General features: G+C 47.2%; 2 protein-coding genes across 2 annotated transcripts in view; one reads left to right on the top strand and one right to left on the bottom strand.

Moving 5' to 3' along the window:
• Window positions 1-6,250, bottom strand: part of aplp2 (amyloid beta (A4) precursor-like protein 2) — a 46,442-nt gene extending 40,192 nt beyond the window's left edge. Inside the window, exon 1 of the mRNA XM_084440038.1 lies at window positions 5,988-6,250. Coding sequence (XP_084296164.1) covers window positions 5,988-6,059 — 72 coding nt within the window. The 5' untranslated portion in view covers window positions 6,060-6,250. The remainder of the gene's footprint in view (window positions 1-5,987) is intronic.
• A 3,623-nt stretch (window positions 6,251-9,873) lies between these two features.
• Window positions 9,874-19,926, top strand: prdm10 (PR domain containing 10). Its single transcript, XM_084448644.1, has 21 exons — window positions 9,874-9,964; window positions 10,139-10,300; window positions 10,466-10,525; window positions 10,633-10,737; window positions 11,404-11,581; window positions 12,461-12,702; window positions 12,836-13,036; window positions 13,167-13,239; window positions 13,716-13,954; window positions 14,064-14,342; window positions 14,813-15,157; window positions 15,278-15,433; window positions 15,663-15,842; window positions 16,060-16,170; window positions 16,311-16,511; window positions 16,663-16,806; window positions 17,048-17,218; window positions 17,471-17,605; window positions 17,814-17,988; window positions 18,147-18,244; window positions 18,456-19,926. Exons 1-21 carry the CDS (start codon window positions 9,893-9,895, stop codon window positions 18,630-18,632), a joined length of 3,504 nt encoding a protein of 1,167 aa, XP_084304770.1. The 5' UTR covers window positions 9,874-9,892; the 3' UTR covers window positions 18,633-19,926.
• Window positions 19,927-20,106: the final 180 nt, after the last annotated feature.

The following is a 20,106-nucleotide window of genomic DNA, read 5'->3' as shown; positions in this document are numbered from 1 at the left end:
GATTCGCAGAGTTTTTTTTCTGCTCCTCTTGCCCCCCCCCCTCCCCCTGCTTCCCATTCCTGTGGACAACCTCCCCATCCTCGCAGGCATCCAGCCTGCTGGCCTCCGCCGCACGGGAACCACAGCACACCTCGCTTCCCGGGCCGTGGAGTCTAACCACCTGCTCCACGACAGGCTCACTGCAACAGCGGAGCCTCCCAGGTGTCTCAAGTCGAGACACCCTGTTGTGCCTGCCGCACGGGATCTCCTGCAGCAATGCAGAGATCTTAACATCCGCGAGACAGGATGGGCGGACCACACCTGGTGTGAGGAGTGGGAGGCGAACACCTCCTGACACATGATTTCATCCCGGCTGCCGGTCCTCCCCCTCCCGGGATGGACTTACCCAGACCGGCGTGGGTGAGGCTTAATCGCCTCTTGACCGGCGTTTGACGCTTCCGCTCATCGATGCACAGATGGAGATTGGTATCCTGTGCGGCGTGCGAGCATGGCGCCAAGGAACGAACCGCAGACCATGTCATCCAGGACTGTTCGATATACCGGACACCCAACAGGCCAACCCAAGATGGCCTGACGGTTGTGGATGATGAAACGGTGACATGGCTCCTGGAGGTGTGCCCGGCTATACAGCCCGGTAAAAGGATAGCCCCTCGGCCCTGAGCCTGGGGAGGAGAGGACACAACATCGAAACCCAAACGAAGAAGCCTAGTAAAAATTAGCTTTTTTGTATTTCCTGCGTGTAGAAAACACTAATTTCCGTTCTTACCTTCCTTCTATCTCGTCTCACCCCAGGATCTAGATGATCCTTGTGGTCCCTTGGCAGTTGTTTTAGTTGTGTTTGCAAATTACCCAGCTTCTCCTGTCTTATCTTTTTAAGTTGAGATGTGATAGCAATAATTTCCCCCCTCATTACCGCTTTGCATGCGTCCCAGAGAACTGATGGTGACACTTGACCATTGTCATTTTATTATAGATACGTTTCAATCTCAGTCTTTAATTGTGCTTTATGGCTATTCAGAATGCTTGAGTTCAGTCCAAAGGGTAGATCTTGGTTTTTGTGATCTGATTTCTCGTGTACCGTGGGTCTCTTTGGCTTGCGCCTAGTATTTTGCTGCTTCTATGTCTTAAGCGTTTAGTCATTTATATACATATTCTTAGTTTTAGGGCATAAAATAATTATGGAAAGTTATTCCATATAAAAAAATTCGGGAAAGAGATCTTTTAGGCTGCCATCATGTTGGTGACGTCAATGGAAGCCTCTCACTGTGGTTTCATACCTGAAATAAAATATGAATTCCTAATTAATTCCTGAGGAATACTGGTTCTGTTTTTTTTTTTTTAAGAATCTTGGGATGGAAAAAAGGATCTAAGGGAGGGTTTTGTGTCAATGCTGTACTTGAACCTAGCTATGCGCTGTTTAATGCAACAGTGGCAGCATCCAGGTCCTTGGGACAGTGGATACCATCCTGATCAGCAATAAACAACACATGCTTCCAGGCCAAACTCTCAGCCCTATTAAGCTACTGAGCAAAGGAGCCAACTGTAAAGCAAAATGCTGCAGCACAGCAGAGTGAAATGTTTGCACTCCAGGCTACGCATTCCTGAGCACCTCAATAAATAAACTGACAAAAGGAATTCACACGCGACCAAGCCTGCTACTGTTCTGAGTCAGACCTCTAGTTACTGTTTCATAGAAACAACAGGCTTGGGTGGAGAGCTGGCCTATTCACAATGGCCATGTGGTGCACATGACTAGGCAGATAGGTTGACTCCCAGCCTAACGGAGTGAGTTATCAGATTGCCCACATATCCCTGTGGGGGTCTTGCGCAACCTAAGCTATGTGCAGTCAGTGTCAACTTCTCTGACCCCACCCTCCTCCCTACTGCTCAGAATCTCTTACTGAAACAAATGACTAAATATGTGATGAGGATTCAGTCAAATACACAAACATACACTAACACACACACACATCCGGCATGAAGTCACACACTGGGGCCCGCTCAGTGCGCTCAGGATAATTAGAGCGCGTCCAGCGCCCAGGAGACAAAGCCTCACATCGTGCGAACAGGGCTCGCCTGACGAGGCCTCTTGTTTTAAATCCCAGGGATGAGCAGAGAGCGTGGTTAGAGATGGCACAGCTCCAGAAGACAAGCACAGGCTTGGAGAGAGACACGCGGCACAAGGAGAGGACTGGGGCAGAGGGGAGGAATTCAGAGGAGATTTACCTTGAGCAAATGAAATGTGAGCGAGAGAGACGGATTTAACCGGCCAACTTGGAGGAAAAAAATATCTCTGTTAGTCGTAGAGCAATGGCAGAAAGCGTTACCATTGTTACTGATTCATAACAGACTAAGGTGAGTCAGGGAGACTGCTTGACTTTGAAGCCTATTTGTACTTGGGAGTACATACAGCATCAGGGTGTGTGTGTGTGTGTGTGTGTGTGTGTGTGTGTCAGTGTCCACAAGTCGGGTATTGAGTGCGAGTGTGTGTAGATTACAGGTAGGGTGGGGCAGGGCATTAGGATTAGCACCCTTCCCTTCTCTGTAGCAAAGCACAGATTTTTGTGCTTCTTCAACTTAAGAAGATTCAAAACAATTGAAAGCCTGTTTTTGTGTTGAAGCTATAAGATTGAAGACCAGTGAAGGCCCGGTATGAAAGGGACACTGCTTTGACCTTGATTAACTCCAACCCGCTTTCAGCCCAGAGGAGAACAGCACTTAGTCATAAAAGGTGTTCTGAAAGATCAATATCAAGTCTTCCGGGACCGGAAGAGATACTGATTGTTGTCTGTCAGGCATGAATCTCCTCTGATACGGCTGTCTAGTGCTCCATCTGCCTCAGTCTGCATCTGTCTGAGGCGTCTTTATCATGTCCATACGGAAATGACACCCTCACTCATCCATAGCCATTCAGGACCACACAAAGGGCCCTCATAGGGAGTCATTCAGCCCTGCTCCACAGAAAGACCCCTGGCAATCTCAACTAACTGGGGCTTCCATTCACATGCACACTGTCAGTCCCTCCAGCCTGTAAACAAACACCTCCTCTGTCTTTCACACACGCACGAACACACACACACACACACACACACACACACACACCTATGTGAGTGGTGCAAAGGGACTGCAGCTGAAGTGTAGTCTAATATCCGCACAATCATTTACTGTGTAATGGAAAACAAAAATGTTTTGTCTACTGTCAGCTGAAATAGCTTCAGTTCAGGAATGCCTTGTTTATCATTTCTGGTTCAAAGACCATTATTTTGATGAAACCGGCTGTCCCAATCCTCTAAGTCAATTCTGATGAAAGTGTGTTTGTAAACAGAAACTGCCTAGAATGACCAAGGTCATAGAGCCAATGGGATGACATGGAGCCAACACTTGCACTACAGATTAAGAGGAAGAGAAACAATTCTGCAGCATCTAACTCCAGTTTCTGTAGCAGAACAGACCCTGTTGTTGTGTGCACAATATGTTCTTGGTACTATTTTTCTCACTGCGCAAGCCTGCTGGTCTTGTACTCGTACCATACTGTACTGGTACCATAAGTGCAGTCCATCTATTGTACTCCATATCATTGCCGTTATAACTGTGGCCTACTTCAGTCAGCAGATTTTTAAAATGGCTGACCACCTCCAGAACAGATACAGTCGTTTCCCTCCTTTCTCTATGACTGTCGACAAAGCTATGCCCCCCACAGAAGCATATATGTTCCTTGCAGCCTAGAAAATGAAATTCATATTTGTCTACCGTGTTGCAGATAAAAAAGGAACAAACATTCAATAATATAAAACATAACAAAGAACCCAGAAAAAAGACATGGGGTAAACCCCTCTGTAATCGCTAGGCTTAATGAAGTCTACATACTGCATGGAGACAGAACTACAGAAGAACACAGGTGAGGAAACATAGATCCCAATCTACCTTAAAAACAAACCAGTTTACACAGCTGAAGGGCTAAATCTCGAAAAGATGTGGCGAGAGAGAGAGAGAGAGAGAGAGAGAGAGAGAGAGAGAGAGAAAGACAGTACAATAGCAACTTTGCAGTTGTCTGAAAGCAGACTAATAGACCTAGAGGAGAAGGGAGCATCCATCCCAGAGTGGCAGGGTGATTTGCTGGTTTGTGCTGGTTGGGGGAGCGCTGAGCGAGAGGTCTCTGAGGAGGAGCTCTCACAGGCTGCTCATAAATTCAGCCCAAGGTCCGGGGGAGTGTGTGCAGTCAGCATGTCAGCACAGCAACATCCACCTCAGCTGTCTACAGGACTGTCCGTCAGTGCAGACCACTCCTTCTCACACACCACCCCAGCACCTCCATCACAACAAAATCTACCCCTTAGAACAACAACCAGCCACCATAGCTCCACACAGGACTAACACCAGAGGCAGCAGTCCAAATCCTAAGCAAGACTGAGCATCAGAAATCCCACCAGATCAGATTTTATGACTGACTAGATATTTCACAGTGACTGTTTCTTTCAGCTTGATATCTGAAGGTAAAAGAATAAACAAAATTCCAAGTATTTTGACTTCCTTTTTTGTTCCGTAAATAGCTGATTGAAAATGCAACCATTTTACAGGGAACAGACCTATTAAAGAGAGTGCTGCAATATAGATTTTTCTGTGGTAATAATAGCCAGCAATTTCAACACAACACCAGAAAACACTGTCTGATGATTAACAACACTAGACAATTGTGTCTCTGAAACTGCAGGAGCCTTGGTGCAGAATGAAGGTGAAACGTCCCCAGCACTTGCACACACAATCCGTGGTGCCTGAAGGAGACACCTTGGTCAAAATGAATGTGCTGTGTTGCCTGTCTAGTAGCGTGCAGTATGATCAGAGCTCTGCTTGCGAAACCAAGGGTTGTCCGTTTGCTATAATAAGAATCCCAGTGCTAAACAGGGAGGATGTAGCGTTATCTCACTACAGTTTCATATTACAGGCCTGTGACACAGTCATGTCTGGTACATTCACAAAGCCACCATGCAGAGAATAAGATTTCAGGTATGCGTGGCAAATGCCAAAGATCTGTGAGCCACTGGGAACGTCCACAACACAACATGCCAAGTGCAGTTTTCTTTCAAATAATTAATTGCCATTTAAACTATTGAAAAATTGATTCACAAATAGACTCTCTGTGTTTCAGTCTCTCTACGTCTGATTCTGAAGTCATGGAATATGACTGGGTATCTAGCCTAATTAAAATGCCTCTATGGGAAAGTTTGATAATTCCATTGTAAAAGGTTGCCTATTAAATTAATATCCATGTTCATGATTAAATTAAGTAGGCCTAGCCTTATTCAGGCATTAGTCATTTAGAGACCAGTCTGTTGACATGGAAGACTTAAATCCGTCCATGCGATCAAACATTCTGGCTGATGGGTTTGAGATGATAGCCTATAGATCAAGACATGGAAGGAAGATATTTGACAGGCTACGCTGTCTCAAAGGCCTGACAAGGGGCCAGTTGCCTTTCATTTGATCTCTGCAGCAACTCCTACAATAATCCCCGCAATGTTAGTCTTCCGGCCCACACATCGTAGCACCCCGCTGACATTAACACACGAAAGACGATCGATATGCAAGTAAAACTAAATTTCAGGAGTGATAACGGTTTCATTGTTATAACCTTTGTGGAAAACCGTGAAATATAGGGCCTGTTAGTCTACAACATAATCTCAAAAATGGAATGGTAAACCATTTCAAAATAGCCCTCACACACTGATTTAGGAACCCATAACAGCACATAACGCATCTTGTTTGGTTGTCACTATACTATGCATGTTATTAATACATAAAAATATATAATTAGGCCTATAGGCTTTAACTTTACTGTTTAAATTATTCTATCCTATCGTTCCAATAAAATCCACAAATAGCTGGGACGCTCGGATTTTGAGTGAGCTCTAATGACCCTGATTAGCTTAACCCACTCGTTTTCAGAAGTTCACAAAATGACATTGAAATTGTCTAAATCTTACACCTACCTCAATATAGCCGGCTAAAGCTGGAACTATAATGCCCAAAATAAGGACAGATATCGCCGGGACTGAACCCATCTTCCACGAAGATCTCCGTTGATACTACTGTAAATGTATCCTATTTGTCGAAAATATTAACTCCAACAATTAAGCAGTGGTAAACAAGGACTTGCTATTCAAGAATCTTTTCAGATAAACGGAGCAGGTCCAGCGCCGCTTGTTTTTCCTGAGATCGACAGTGAATGTGGCACTATAGTAAGATCCAGGGGAGTGCGTGTGTTCACTAGCAAATGTTAACCATGGCACGCCGCGCGTTTCGTCTTGCTCACTCCAGATTGTCCCCAACTCTGCAAGGAGTGTGCATTGCGCCATCAAGCGCCTGGTTGAAAATCCTACTACCGGATATGAGTCACAGGCTGGTAGGTAGGCCCCAGCGACCCTAGGCATACGTGGTTTGATGTTCACATAAGGGGCTAGTGAAAGATATTTATTGGTTTCATTGTAGCCTACATCATGTGTACCGATCATAAAGACTAAAATTAGTGAATTGTTCAATCCAGGTGATAATGACCAGTTTTAAATTAGTATTGTCACGTCACATCTACAGTGTACAAGTGAGTGAAATTATTTGGTGTTAATCACAATAAATGAAAAAGCAAGCAATCTTTCAAATGAGAAATATTTACCCTTGAAATCCCTTTGCATAACTCACTCTTTCCCATCACCCAACGACCTGTAGAGTTTCACATCTTACCCTGATTTCAGTTCAGTTCAGCCCCAAAAATCTGACTGGTCGGATGTAGGCCTATTATGGAGCAAGATGATATACTGAGTGCAACTTAATCTGATATTCCAGGGTGGGGGTGTTCCAGGTGGCTGCGTGTCCTGAGTTGTTCTCTCTGTAGACAGTTGAGTAGGCTAGTTCAATCGATAGTGGTCGATCGATAGTGTATTTTTAAATGCAGATATGGAGCAGGAAAAAGCTGATAGCCGATTCATCCTTCGATAGCAAAAAATAAATTAAAAAATGTCCACTGTCAAATAAATGAAATAGGCCTACCTAAATAAATACATCTAGACCATCTGAACACAACATAGGCTAAAAATCAAAGAGTAATGAAATCTCAGGGGGATCAGGCCTACCTGTTTCTTGCCTCAGGCGTTTTAAGCCTCTACTACCTGCACACACCTGCCCTCTGTCACCTGTTAGGCCTACATGTCCAACAGTGCATAACATATTTCATTCACTATTAATTTCCTCTATGAAAGATTGTTTAACTGAGGAGAATTTCTAAGAATGTCTTCCTCACACCCAAGAGTAGGCTACTGTAGGCCTATACCCAGGACATTTTGTTAAAATCGCCACTATCAGAGCCCAGTTCAACCGATAACGATAGTTCTAAAAACGTCCTATCCGGCACCAATTAATTGGCAAAACCAATGAATCGGTCGACCTCTAGTAGTTAATACTGGATGGTTTTACTCTCTCTGTAGACAGATGAGTAGTTATACAGGCTGGGTTTAGTCTCTCTGTAGACAGACAGCATATAGGGAAATTAATAATACCAGCACTAATAGCAAAGATTTTAGCATAAGTAGCGTAATGATCAGGATGTGGCATGGGTCAAGAACATTCCTACTCCAGAGTTCCAGGGAGTTTAATCACGAATTATAGTTTAAACCATTAGAATGCCTATCACACACACATGCGCGCACACGCACGCACGCACACACACACACACACACACACACACACACACACACACACACACACACACACACACACACACACACACACACACACTTGTCTTAAGGGGGCATACATAGCCTCAGAGGAATTCCTTACATTAGTTATATTGTTATTTCTTAAATGAGAGATCATGACTGTAACACGCTGAAATGAAGAAGGAAGGAGTTACTAAACAGCAAGTGCCTACTGTCCATCCCACTGACGATGAAGGGTATGCATATATACATGATCTGATGTTTGGCATATATACATGATCTGATGTTTGCCAATTTGCATCAAAATATGAATTTATTTTGCGTAGGAAATAGGTCAGGTGTCATGAATATGTATTTCCTTGATAGACTAGTCTTCATAATTCTTAGATAGACTAGTCTTACACTTTGTGCATCCAATTATTCTATTACATAACTATATGATAGCCTACAGTTCTAAGATTTTAACCAAGAGGCCATGACTCTTGGTTTAAACGACTAAAAGAATCAAAAAACAATTATTGGATGGCTCTGATCCGTTATTTATTTCTCATTGGTCGAAAGCACTCGGTGAAATAAATCCGTTGATCCCTGTGTGACGGCCCTGAGATAATAAAAACAGAAATGGACACAGAATTGTGCTTGAGACCATATATTACGTGAATTTACAAAGTAGTTTAATATCCATATGGTTATCCTCTAAGGATATAAAAAGGGTTTTACTGAAAATATTTTATATTCTTAGTTTGCCATTTAGTAAAATTCCACCAATCGCAATACAGCCCCTGGTGAGTTGCTAGGAAGAATATGGTAATATATGCAATGCAGCCATCTCTGCAGCTACCATTCTGAGGTAAGAACAAACTTGGACGTTCTCATTAAATTTATTCAAACTCGGAATAATTTCTACATGGCTCCCAAAGATCAATTTCCAGAATATCTTTCTGTAAGTATCAATTAAAAATTTGAGACTGGATGACGCATTTCTATCAATGGACATATCCCGTTTTTCTTATGGTCTCTTCGAATATGGTTGTTGTTGTTTAGTCCCACCCAAAATGGAGCCTCTCCTTCCTTGTTCTACAGTAGACTGAAGGCTGGGCTCAACTAGATAGGGGACGGGTGGGTCTATCTTAAATATTTGGGTTCTTGTGAATTAAAAGACAGCTTTGCGCGGATAACTCAGTCATACTTACGCTATGTGCCTGGCTTGTAATGCATTTGTCCAAGGTCGGTCCTACTTCTGAGTTAAATTTGATAATGCGGGTGTTGCGGTGCAATAAATGCCCGGGTTTCTGCAGCGTTGATTTTTGTGGTATGGTCCGGTTGGAACTGACAACCTGAGGGGTCAAAACAGGGGGGGGATATGTAATATTAATGTCATGAACGGCATGTATTCCTGCCATGAAAAGTACAAAATGTTTCTTTCTGCCCTTTGTCGAGGCTCGGTATTGCAATATTGACACCATTTTCCTCGCGCGCTCATGGGCAGAATTTCGGCCGCGTTTCTCTCATCCCCCCATTGAGGGGTTAGTGGGGCCGTTCTTACACAGAATGCCCATGCGGGTTTATTTTGACTTCATGGGGTGCAAGCTAGATAGCGATTGTTCAGCCTGATATTCAGTCAACATTTTGTTCATTGTCATCTGTAGCTACGACAGTCCACACCATGAGTGACATATGTCGTCCACTGAATTGTGCTAACGTTACGCGCTAGCATATAGTTAGCTAACTAGCTAGCTACCAAACATCTCAAGTTAGCAAGCGAGTTCTACGACCAGACGCTCCTTATCTCCATCATCATCATCATCATTTAATAGACACCCCTTCATACCGTATTGTGGTCAGGAGGACCAAATCGAAATGTCCCCAATGAATTAGTTTGCTAGCTAGCTAGGGGCAGAATGCTAGCTGTTGTCATTAAATCTGCAGAATGAAGCCTCTCTTGATTATTGGTGGAACATTTAGCTAGGCTAGATCTTTTTTATGTCAATGTCTGTAACTCAAACAGAATGATGCTGCTTAGAGAAAAGCATAATTCAAACACAAATGTTATTTGGACGATTGTCATTCCTTTTGTCTCGCCTCCCATCTCTTGCTCACCCAGGACCTCAGAGCAGGGAGTGGTGTGTGATTAGGTGAAGAGGAGGAGGTGACAGGCTCTGTTGAAAGGGCTTGACAGTGCTGCCATGGAAACCAAGGAAGAATCATCCCCTGTGTGGAGTCACTCATCCAACAATGGATCAGATAATACCACTCAGGTATGTAGCCTATAAGTCAAGCTACCTGATGGCTTTAAATGAATGATAATATGGTGTCCATACTGTCTTGAGCTGGGTAAAATAGTTCAGTAATCAGTACATGCCAACATTGTGTAATTAATCTGTGTTTAAATGGATCATGACCAATTTTGTGTGTGTGTGTGTGTTTTGCAGGTGCATTTTGAAGGTGGCACTGTAGCCCAGATAGTGTACAGTGAGGAGCAGCATGATCGAGGGCAGCAACAGGTGGTTTATACTGCTGATGGGAACTCCTACACCTCAGTGGAGTCTGCTGAGCACACGCTAGTCTACATCCACCCTGCAGATGGCTCACAGGTAAGAGACAAGGAACATGGATAAATTGGGTGACACTGAAACAAACACTTCATCACACTGTTAATTGTGTCTTTTTAAATAGCTGCTTTTCCCATCCAATATGTCTGGTAGTTGCATTCCACTCATTTGACCTCATTCTTTTTGTATTGACCCCCTTGCATTCAGGCTGTGTTTGCAGACCAGCCCCAAGTGGCCTACATTCAGCAAGATGGCACTACACAACAGGCAAGCTGTATTTCAGCATGCTGTTCCCAGGGATTGGTACTACATTATCTAGCGTTAATCAACAACCTGAACAAATGTAAATCTTCCATTCTGTTCAATTGTTTCAGGTGACGGTTTTACTGCCCAGTGGACAGAACATGAATGCTGCCAATCTGCATGTCCTCAGCAATGTGGCCGAGGCTCCTCAAGCCCTCCTGGAACCCGTCGCACAGGTGAGGAAGGTGCCATGAAGCAAGACAAGGCACACTGTAGGCCGGTTCCTCAAGTTCTCGGGTGCTGCACTAGCCTGGTATGACCATCCCGATCTAGCGAGCTCACTGCTTCGCTCCGCAATATCGGTCTGGCCTTCGCCCCATAGAGAGCGATTACGTGGGCGGGGGTACTTGCCTTGACAGACAAACACCTTCAGCCAATCAGCGTTCAGCAAACCTTTGCCAAATCCAGTCGGAAGAACAGCAAAAACGTCTTTTCCACCGAGAAACACCGCTAGTGCATACTCTTGTTCTTGTTTAAGTGTTGTGATTAAGTCTATTTCTGCAATAACTGCACTTATAGCTGCGTTTATTCTTCTAACGTTAACGTTACCACTCGTTGCTTTGGGAGCCGCCATGTTTAGCGAGCGGCAGGGACACGAACCAATCAGGGGCTGCTTTCCACTGTGGTACGGAACAGCAGTTAAAACGCAGTCCCTGATTGGCCCGGTATGGTCTGGATTTTGGGATAATCGCTCTCGAGGAGGCGAAGGCCAGACCGTTCTGCATTAGTGAAACAGAATGTGAGCTCGCGAGAACGGGATGTTCGTACCAGGCTAGTGCTGCACAGCATCTCCCCTCATGGCCTCTTGGCAGGATGTTGACAGTATCATCCTCTCGTCACAGGGGCACATGTCGATGTCAAACTCCCTTCCCCACATGGCTGACATAGGAGACCCCCCCTCCAGCCCCCTGGGGGCCACTGACTCCACGGAGGATTCTGACGAGGAAGATGATGAAGACGACTCTGACATCGATGACTGGGAGCCTCGTCGGCCACAGTCTTTCACCCCTCACAACCTTTGTGAGTGACTCGTTCCAGCTTGATTGATCTCTGTGCCTGGCTTGTAGTGATTGGCCAATGTTGAAAGTCAGCCTTATTGTGTCTATATGTCAATTAACACCTTGACTTTTTCCTTCTCTGTCCATTCCCCTGAGTGTGAATAACCATCTGGTTCACAGCCCTCATGCCCTTATCTTTCCACTGGGCCTTTCTCTCCTTTAATATTTATGGGGCGGCACGTAGCTCGGGAGGTAGAGCGGCCGGCTGGGGATTGCAAAGTCCCTGGTTCAATCCCAGCTTCTGGAGTGTGCCGAAATGGCTGTAATAGCAGGTTTGCATGTTCTCCCGGTGTTTGCAAGGGTTTCCTCCCAAAGAGCATTTGGAATTGGTCCCCTGGCGCCATGAACGATGGCTGCCCCAGGAGGGATGGGATAAATGCACTGAACAATTTCCACCAGCGACACCTGAAAATTACATGTGTGTGTTGTGTGCCATGTCGCCTCTCACTATGTGTGTGCAATGTGTCATTGTGTGGCCGAATAAAGCCCCCCCCCCCCCCCTTTCGGGTCCTACAACTTAATTATTATTATTAATAGCTGTTCCTGGTGTTTTCTGTCTCCTCTCACTTTATCTCTCTCTGGCGTCATATGATGATGACAAGACCAGGGGAGACGAGGATATTTATTGTCTTTATAGGATTATCTTCACATTGTAGGCCTATTTGCATTGCATATTGTATTTGAATTTCCTTGTTTGTATGGATGCACTATGGCACTTTATGTACTAATAACACATGTATATTTGTATACTGTATGTGAATGCGTGTCTTTTTTATGGGTGCAGCATGGGGGAAAATGTTCCATTTGTTGATCTTGAATCTCTCTTTCTCATGACACTCAGGGTGTGAGGAGTGTAACAACGCCAACCCCTCTGTGTGTCAGAAGCACGGCCCCATCCATCCCATCCCCAACAGGCCGGTGGTGTCCAAGGCACGCGCCAGCCTCCCTCTGGTCCTCTACATCGACCGCTTCCTGGGAGGAGTCTTCTCCAAGAGACGCATCCCCAAGCGCACACAGTTCGGACCTGTAGAGGGGCCCCTAGTGCGACAGAATGAACTACAGGACCACTACATACACCTCAAAGCAAGTCCCTTCCCCTTTTGTGTTCACGATACTCATACACACTCGCTCACTGACGTTCTCGTTATCAAGTCACAGTAACTCGGGGTGTCCTACCCTGTCCTTGGTGTCTTATCCTTCTTTTTCGGTTTCTCAGCTGTGCATGCTGGACGCAGACAAAGATGGGGAAAAGGCAGAGGACGTGTGGGTGGACCTGTCCAATGAGGACAACTGTAATTGGTTGATGTTTGTGAGGCCCGCCCAGAACCACCTGGAGCAGAATCTGGTGGCCTATCAGTACGGCTCTGAGGTCTTCTACACCACCATCAAGAACATCCAGCCCAAACAAGAGCTCAAAGTAGGCACACGGCTGGCATGCATAGTTTGAAATGAAAACATGGTTTGACAAATAGTAGCGTTAAATACATGCAACTATAATTGTACGATGTCAGAGGCTGTGTCGTTATGGGTTCTCTTTGCTTCCACAGGTTTGGTATGCTGCATCATATGCAGAGTTTGTCAATCAAAAGGTTCATGATGTGACGGAGGAGGAGAGGAAAGGTGAGACTCGTCTTCTGTTGTTCTCTGCTACTCAAACATTAGGTGCACTTCATTAAATCCTTGTTGTTTTCAGGACAGAATTAAAGGGGCACAGTCACGCTTGTTTCAGTTGATTTTATTTGGATGAAATGCTTAAATTCTGTGTAGGCCTTTTTAAAATCACCGTCAGTGTAGCCGTTACCTATATATATGAAATACCGCTGCAAAATCGCTGAAAAACATCAAAGGACGACATCACGACTTCAGAGGGTGATGTCACTGAACGTGTTTGCCCTTTGAAGTTATGCTGCACTGTTGCCATGGTATTTCCCATATATAGGAAAGGGCTACACTGTCTGTGATTTTTAAAAGCCATACACATAATTTAAGCATTCAATCCAAATAATATCAACTGAAACAAGCATGACTGTGCCTCGTTAATGTTTGGCATTAATCCCCCCCCCCCCCCCCCCCCCTCTTCTCGTCTCGCGTCTCAGTGTTGCGGGAGCAGGAGAAGAACTGGCCTTGTTACGAGTGCAACCGGCGCTTCGTGAGCTCAGAACAGCTTCAGCAGCATCTCAACATGCACGATGACAAGCTGGACTATGTCACCAAACCCAGGGGGCGGGGTCGCGGGAGAGGCAGGAAGAGATTCGGCACTGGAAGAAGACCGGGCCGTCCACCCAAATTCATACGCCTGGACCCTCCAATCGACACTACTGGAGACAAGACACCGGTAGAGTACACAGTGCTTTGTTGCTGTCTAGTTCTAGCCTGTACTGTGTGTTTTGGTCCGACTCTGTGCCCACGCTGCTCACTGTCATTTGGATTCCCCCTGATTGTAGGAGATGCTGGGGCTGGCGTTGGTCGGGAAGTCGCCGTTGGAGCAGAGAGCGGACGGAGCCCAGAACGGGCTGAAGGTGGTGGAGCTGGAGGCCGAGGGCCTGGAGTATGACGTGGAGGGCCAGCTGGCGCCCCCTGCTGGGGATCCGGTCCCAGACACAGACCCACAGCCCTCCACCATGGACCCCCCGGTGGTGTCGGTGAAGGAGGACCCGTCCCCTAGCAGCCAGGCGGACCCCCATCTCACAGCCCAGGACATGCGCCGCGCCAAGAGGATACGGGTAAGGCCAGCGAGTGGGAGGAGCTTCCCGTAGTTCATTAATACCAGTGGTTGTCAAACTGGGGGGGCGGGGCAGGAGGGATATCAGGGGACATAAATGGGGGGGGGGGGGGCTGAAATGTTTTCTATTATCAAAGGGGGTTATCCGTGTGTCATCTAGGACTTAGAGCCTTGTTTTACAACCGTGTGTCTCTCTCTCTCAATACGTGCTTGCCTTAAAGATGGACATTCAGGTAGGGGCCTGGAGGGTAGCAGAGTATCAAACCGTTAAAAAGGCTTCTCGGGGTCATTTTTCATGGTGTAAATGTTCCTGTGACATCAGAGGGTTACGCCTCCTCCTCCATCCTCCATCGCATCTGTTTTTCAGCCTCTCCCCGTCCCAGTGGAATGCTGCCTGTGCTCTTGTGTCATCAGTAGCCGACCGGTGGGGCGGTTGTTAACTCTCCCCCCCCCCCCCCCCCCTCCCGACAGAACGCTGCCCTGCAGCACCTCTTCATCAGGAAGACCTTCCGCCCCTTCAAGTGCACCCACTGCGGCAAGGCCTTCCGCGACAAGGAGAAGCTGGACCAGCACCTGCGCGTCCACGCCCGCGACTCCTACGCCTTCACCTGCCACGTGTGCAGCAAGAGCTTCCGCAGCGACGCGGCCTTCGAGGACCACCTGCTGCTGCACTCGGAGCACCGCACCTACTCCTGCCTCTTCTGCACCGACACCTTCGACAGGCTCGAACTGCTCAAGGACCACGTGGGGGTCCACGCCGTGGACAGCTGCTTCACCTGCCCCTCCTGCAAGAAGAGCTTCACAGACTTCATTCAGGTCAGACAGGCCCGCCGCCCCCCTCTCTGGCGCGTTGCTCCGTCCGGCTAAGCCGGTGTTCTGGTTCGACGGACGGTTGATAGTCTTTGCGACTGAGCGGTGTGCTGGTCCTTCCTACAGGTGAAGAAGCACGTCCGCTGTTTCCACTCAGAGAAGATCTTCCAGTGTCCAGAGTGCGACAAGGCATTCTGCCGGCCGGACAAGCTGCGGCTGCACATGCTGCGCCACTCGGACCGCAAGGACTTCCTCTGCTCCACGTGCGGCAAGCAGTTCAAGGTCAGAGGGCGACGGCGGGGAATAGGCAGAACTACATTCCAAGTTTAGAGAAGTTCCGAGTTGAGTAGGAGGATCCCTGTAAACTGTCACTCGTCGTCCCGGGGGGGTCTTAAGAAGTAGCTCTAAAGAGACGTGTGTGCGTGTGCGCGCGTGCGTGTGTGTGCGCGCGTGTGTGTATGCACGCGCGCGTGTGTGTGTGTGTAAAGTCTTTTACTCTCTCTCCTCTCAGAGGAAGGATAAGCTGCGGGAGCACATGCAGCGCATGCACAACCCTGAGAGAGAGGCCAAGAAGGCGGACCGGGTCCACCGGTCCAAGGCCCTGAAGCTGAAGGTTCCCACCACCGACTTTGAGAGCTTCATGTTCAAATGCAGAGTCTGCATGATGGGATTCCGGCGACGAGGAATGCTGGTGAGTCTCGACCCTCTCTCAATTAACCTGTGTGTGTGTGTGTGTGTGTCTGCCTGTGTGTGTGTGTGTGTGTGTCTGCCTGTGTGTGTGTGTGTGTGTGTGTGTGTCTCTGCCTATGTGTGTGTGTGTGTGTGTGTGTGTGTGTGTGTGTGTGTCACTCTCTCTCTCTGTCTGTCTGTGATTTTCTTTCGCTGACCTTTGATCTTTCTGTGTCCAGGTAAACCATCTGTCCAAGCGCCACCCAGACATGCGCATAGACGATGTGCCTGAGCTCACCTTGCCCATCATCAAGCCTAACAGGGACTACTTCTGCCAGTACTGTGACAAGGTCTGCGTCCACATCACGCCGTTAACATGCCATTCAGCACGAGAGTGCAAAGCCTAACGACGCACAAACCGACATGGCGCTCACATGCGTAAGCCCGGCGGAACGGTACTGTCATCCATGACACATCCTTCCCCTCCCAGGTGTACAAGAGTGCAAGTAAGAGGAAAGCCCACATCCTGAAGAACCACCCAGGGGCAGAGTTGCCCCCCAGCATCCGCAAACTGCGCCCGGCCGGCCCCGGGGAGCCTGACCCCATGCTGAGCACGCACACCCAGCTGACGGGCACCATCGCCACGGCGCCGGTCTGCTGCCCGCACTGCGCCAAGCAGTACAGTAGCAAGGCGAGTACCCAACTTGGCTGACGTGGCCACAACATTATCAGTTGATTTTTATCTAGGGACCCTAACCTTGCTGTGTGTGATGCGGGGGCGCGCGTCTGTGTGTGTGTGTGTGTGTGTGTGTGTGTGTGTGTGTGTGCGTGTGTGTTCACAGACTAAGATGGTTCAGCACATTCGTAAGAAGCACCCAGAGTACACCCAGCTAGCCAACGCCATCCAGGCCCCTCTAACCACGGCCGTCATCAGTAGCGCCCCTGCCGTCATCAGCGCGGACGGGACCACAACAGAGGCTGTTGTGGTAGGAAGAGCGCTAACAAGCATACTAGTACCATACTAGTACATACAGCACCCTGTGACAAAACACACGGCAATCGTTCTAATGCCACAGAAAGTAACATGTCCAAATCAATCAGTCTTAACTACACTATTGACTGCCTAGCGTATTTACCATCGCCAAATGGGAGAAATCTTCAGTTCGTCTATCTGTGCTGTAACAAATAAATAAATAAATAGACCGGGTATTTCTGTCTCCGTCGCAGACGACCGACCTGCTGACCCAGGCGATGACGGAGCTGTCCCAGACGCTGACCACAGACTACCGCACGGCCCAAGGGGACTACCAGAGGATCCAGTACATACCGGTGTCCCAGGCGGGGGGGGGGCTGGCCCAGCCACAGCACATCCAGCTCCAGGTGGTCCAGGTGGCGCCGGTAAGACCCAGGGTCCAGCCCAGTACTCCAAACCGGACGCCCTGTTTGTCTCTTTCTCTTCGTCGGCACAGCCCCTGCCTCACAGGCATCTGTTGATTAGACCACTGTATTGTTTGTTTGTTTGTTGTTATAAAAATAAAAAAAATTTATCTGAGAAGATTTGCGCCTAGTCGTCATACTAATGCTTTTGCTCTTGATAGGATGATGTGTAAAATACTGAGTGTGCGCTTTCTCTGTGTCTGCGTCCCACAGGCCTCCCCTCATTCCCAGCATTCCACGGTGGATGTGAGCCAGCTGCACGACCCTCACGGCTACAGCCAGCACTCCATCCAAGTGCAGCACATCCAGGTGACTGAGCCAACAGGCGCAGGACAGGGGGCCAACCAGGTACACTCTCTCTCCTCTCTCCCTCTTTCTCTCCCTCTCTCTCCTCTCTCCCTCTCTCTCTCTCTCCCTTTCTCTCCTCTCTCCCTCTCTCTCTGTCTCTCTCCTCTCTTTCTCTCTCTCCCTTGCATTTACATTTTTAAAACAGTATTTACAGTACATGACAGCAATAGAGTCCATCAATTCATGTATTCCATCCTTTCCCCCCCAGGTGATAGGTCAGCCTCTAAGCCCCGCCTCCCAGCAGGCATCCCAAGAGCTGAGCCCCGGCCAGCTGACCCCGGTGACCCTAGCCCAGAGCCACACCCTCCAGTCTCCTTCCACTCAGCAGCAGGGGTCGGTGCAGCACGCCTACATCCCTGGGAACTGGAACTACCGGGGCTACCGTAAGTCCCGCCCCCTTCCTGGGTTTATATGTTCTTCCTCTCCGGGCGAGGGGGGCAGTTCATTAACAAGAGCAACCAGTGTCACCAATAAGAGCAGCGGCCGGCAGTATTGCCTAATATAAACTCAGTAAAAACCCCTCCTCGTCCTCCTCTCCCAGCCTCGGACATCCAGATGATGGCGCTCCCGCACACCCAGTACGTGATAGCAGAGGCCAGCGCTCCCGGCACTGGCGTCAACAGCGGCCAGGTGAAGGCGGTGAGTGAGGAAAAACCACCGTGTTTTCTACCCTGTTCAAGTTTATTTGTCGTCATGTAGGAGGTCTCACTAACAAGACAAGTCTCCACGCTACAGAAACAGGGACTTTGTATCTGAAAAGAGAATTGATGTCTGGCCCTGTGTGTGTGCGTGTGTGTGTGTGTGTGTGCGTGTGTGTGTGTGTGTGTGCGTGTGTGTTTACCCTGTGCAGACCCACTACGTGATCTCGGAAGGCCAGACCGATCTGGAGGCCAAACAGAACCAGAACACTGCCCAGGGACACACAGAACACCTGGAGTCAACCAATCAGCAAGCCCCCACGCAGTACATCATCACCACAACCACCACCAATGGAAACGCTAGTGAAGTTCACATCACAAAACCCTGACATTTGAGTTAGCCCTCAAACCAGCTCAGCCCTAAGGACTGGTCCTGCATGTATCTCATACCAGCACACACACACACGTGCGCAAATATCGTACATGGACATGCACACAATACACCCTCTCTCATACACATGCACACACGCACAGTACTGTAACCAGATACACGCACACAACTGGCTTCAGTTCACTTAGAGAAATTAGTTAAAGAGAAGTGAATTAAGACGCTGTCATTATGGGACGTTGCGTTGTAAGCTGCCAAAAGAGTAAGAATGAGTGAATCTTTAATGAGAAGGATAGATGAACATGTTTTATTATTTTGAAGACAAGAACAAAGTATACACAAAAAATCATAGGTGTATGATAAAAGGAAAACACTGGAAAGCTTTGATTCTGTTTCTGAATTGTGTTGATGTAAACTACAGAGGCTGTGAGTCTTCACACCCCCATACCACTTACCCCTCCAACCTTCTCATGTCCTAGATTACCCTTCATGGCTGTCAAACATAGGAGATCAGTCCATTCAATTGTACTTCTGAGTAGTTCTTAAAATAAGTTATTCTATGCTGTTAAGTTGAAACTGAGCGTGTCTAGTGCAGCGTTAATTACCATCTGACAAATCGCACCATGCTGGATTGTTCATCCTGATTAGGAACGTGTCCATTACAAAAGACACATCAAAGGGGCTGTGATTCTGTAGTAAACTGAACTGCTATTAAACAAATTGCAGTTTTACAATTGTGAGTTGCATATTTATAGTTGTGGTCAATGAAAAGTGTTTTTTTAAGTCGAGGTACTGGATTCCTGTTCTAGATAGCGTCCACATTCCATTCAGTGGATGCCACTGATCCCTAATTTGAGAGCCTCATGAGGCCTTTGCAACCAGGTCCCATGTCACCATTGAAATCATTGTCACCATTCATTTTCATTTGAATATAAACTGGACTCCTCATTGGACATAATCACAGGTTGCCAACCCTTCACTCAACATTTTACTGTGCATTTAGTCCTGAGCATTTGACCAGGGTAGCTGAAAATCTTCCAACACCCCAAAGGGAAAACATTAGCTCATTATTTATATGAATCAGTCTATGAAAATGGACTTGTATAATGTAAAATATAGCTGTAATATTAAAGAGAATAGTTTCCTTGTGTACAGTGATTCCCATATTGTTGCAGATTAACTTGTCCTGTTGTCCTTGTGTGGAGAAATTAAAGTGGTTTTTTATCCATTGTGTCCTCTGTCTTTGCTGGTGTACTGTTATATCCAAAGGTTTTGGTGTTAATCATACAAACCATCAAACATTACAATCACACTTCATTCGATTTAGCTGAAGTTTTTTTCCACCACTAGATGAAAGATTAGCCTCATTGAAAGCTCCCTCAACCACTGCAATTTCAACATTAAGTCGACAGTCTTTCAGATCTAGTTTTACATGGTATTCAGGTAAGAGGATCAACAGAACATGAAATTCTTTC

The sequence above is a fragment of the Borostomias antarcticus genome (genome assembly GCF_949987555.1).
Source record: "Borostomias antarcticus genome assembly, chromosome: 1".
NCBI lineage: Eukaryota > Metazoa > Chordata > Actinopteri > Stomiiformes > Stomiidae > Borostomias > Borostomias antarcticus.
This window is presented reverse-complemented; position numbering and strand designations above follow the sequence as displayed.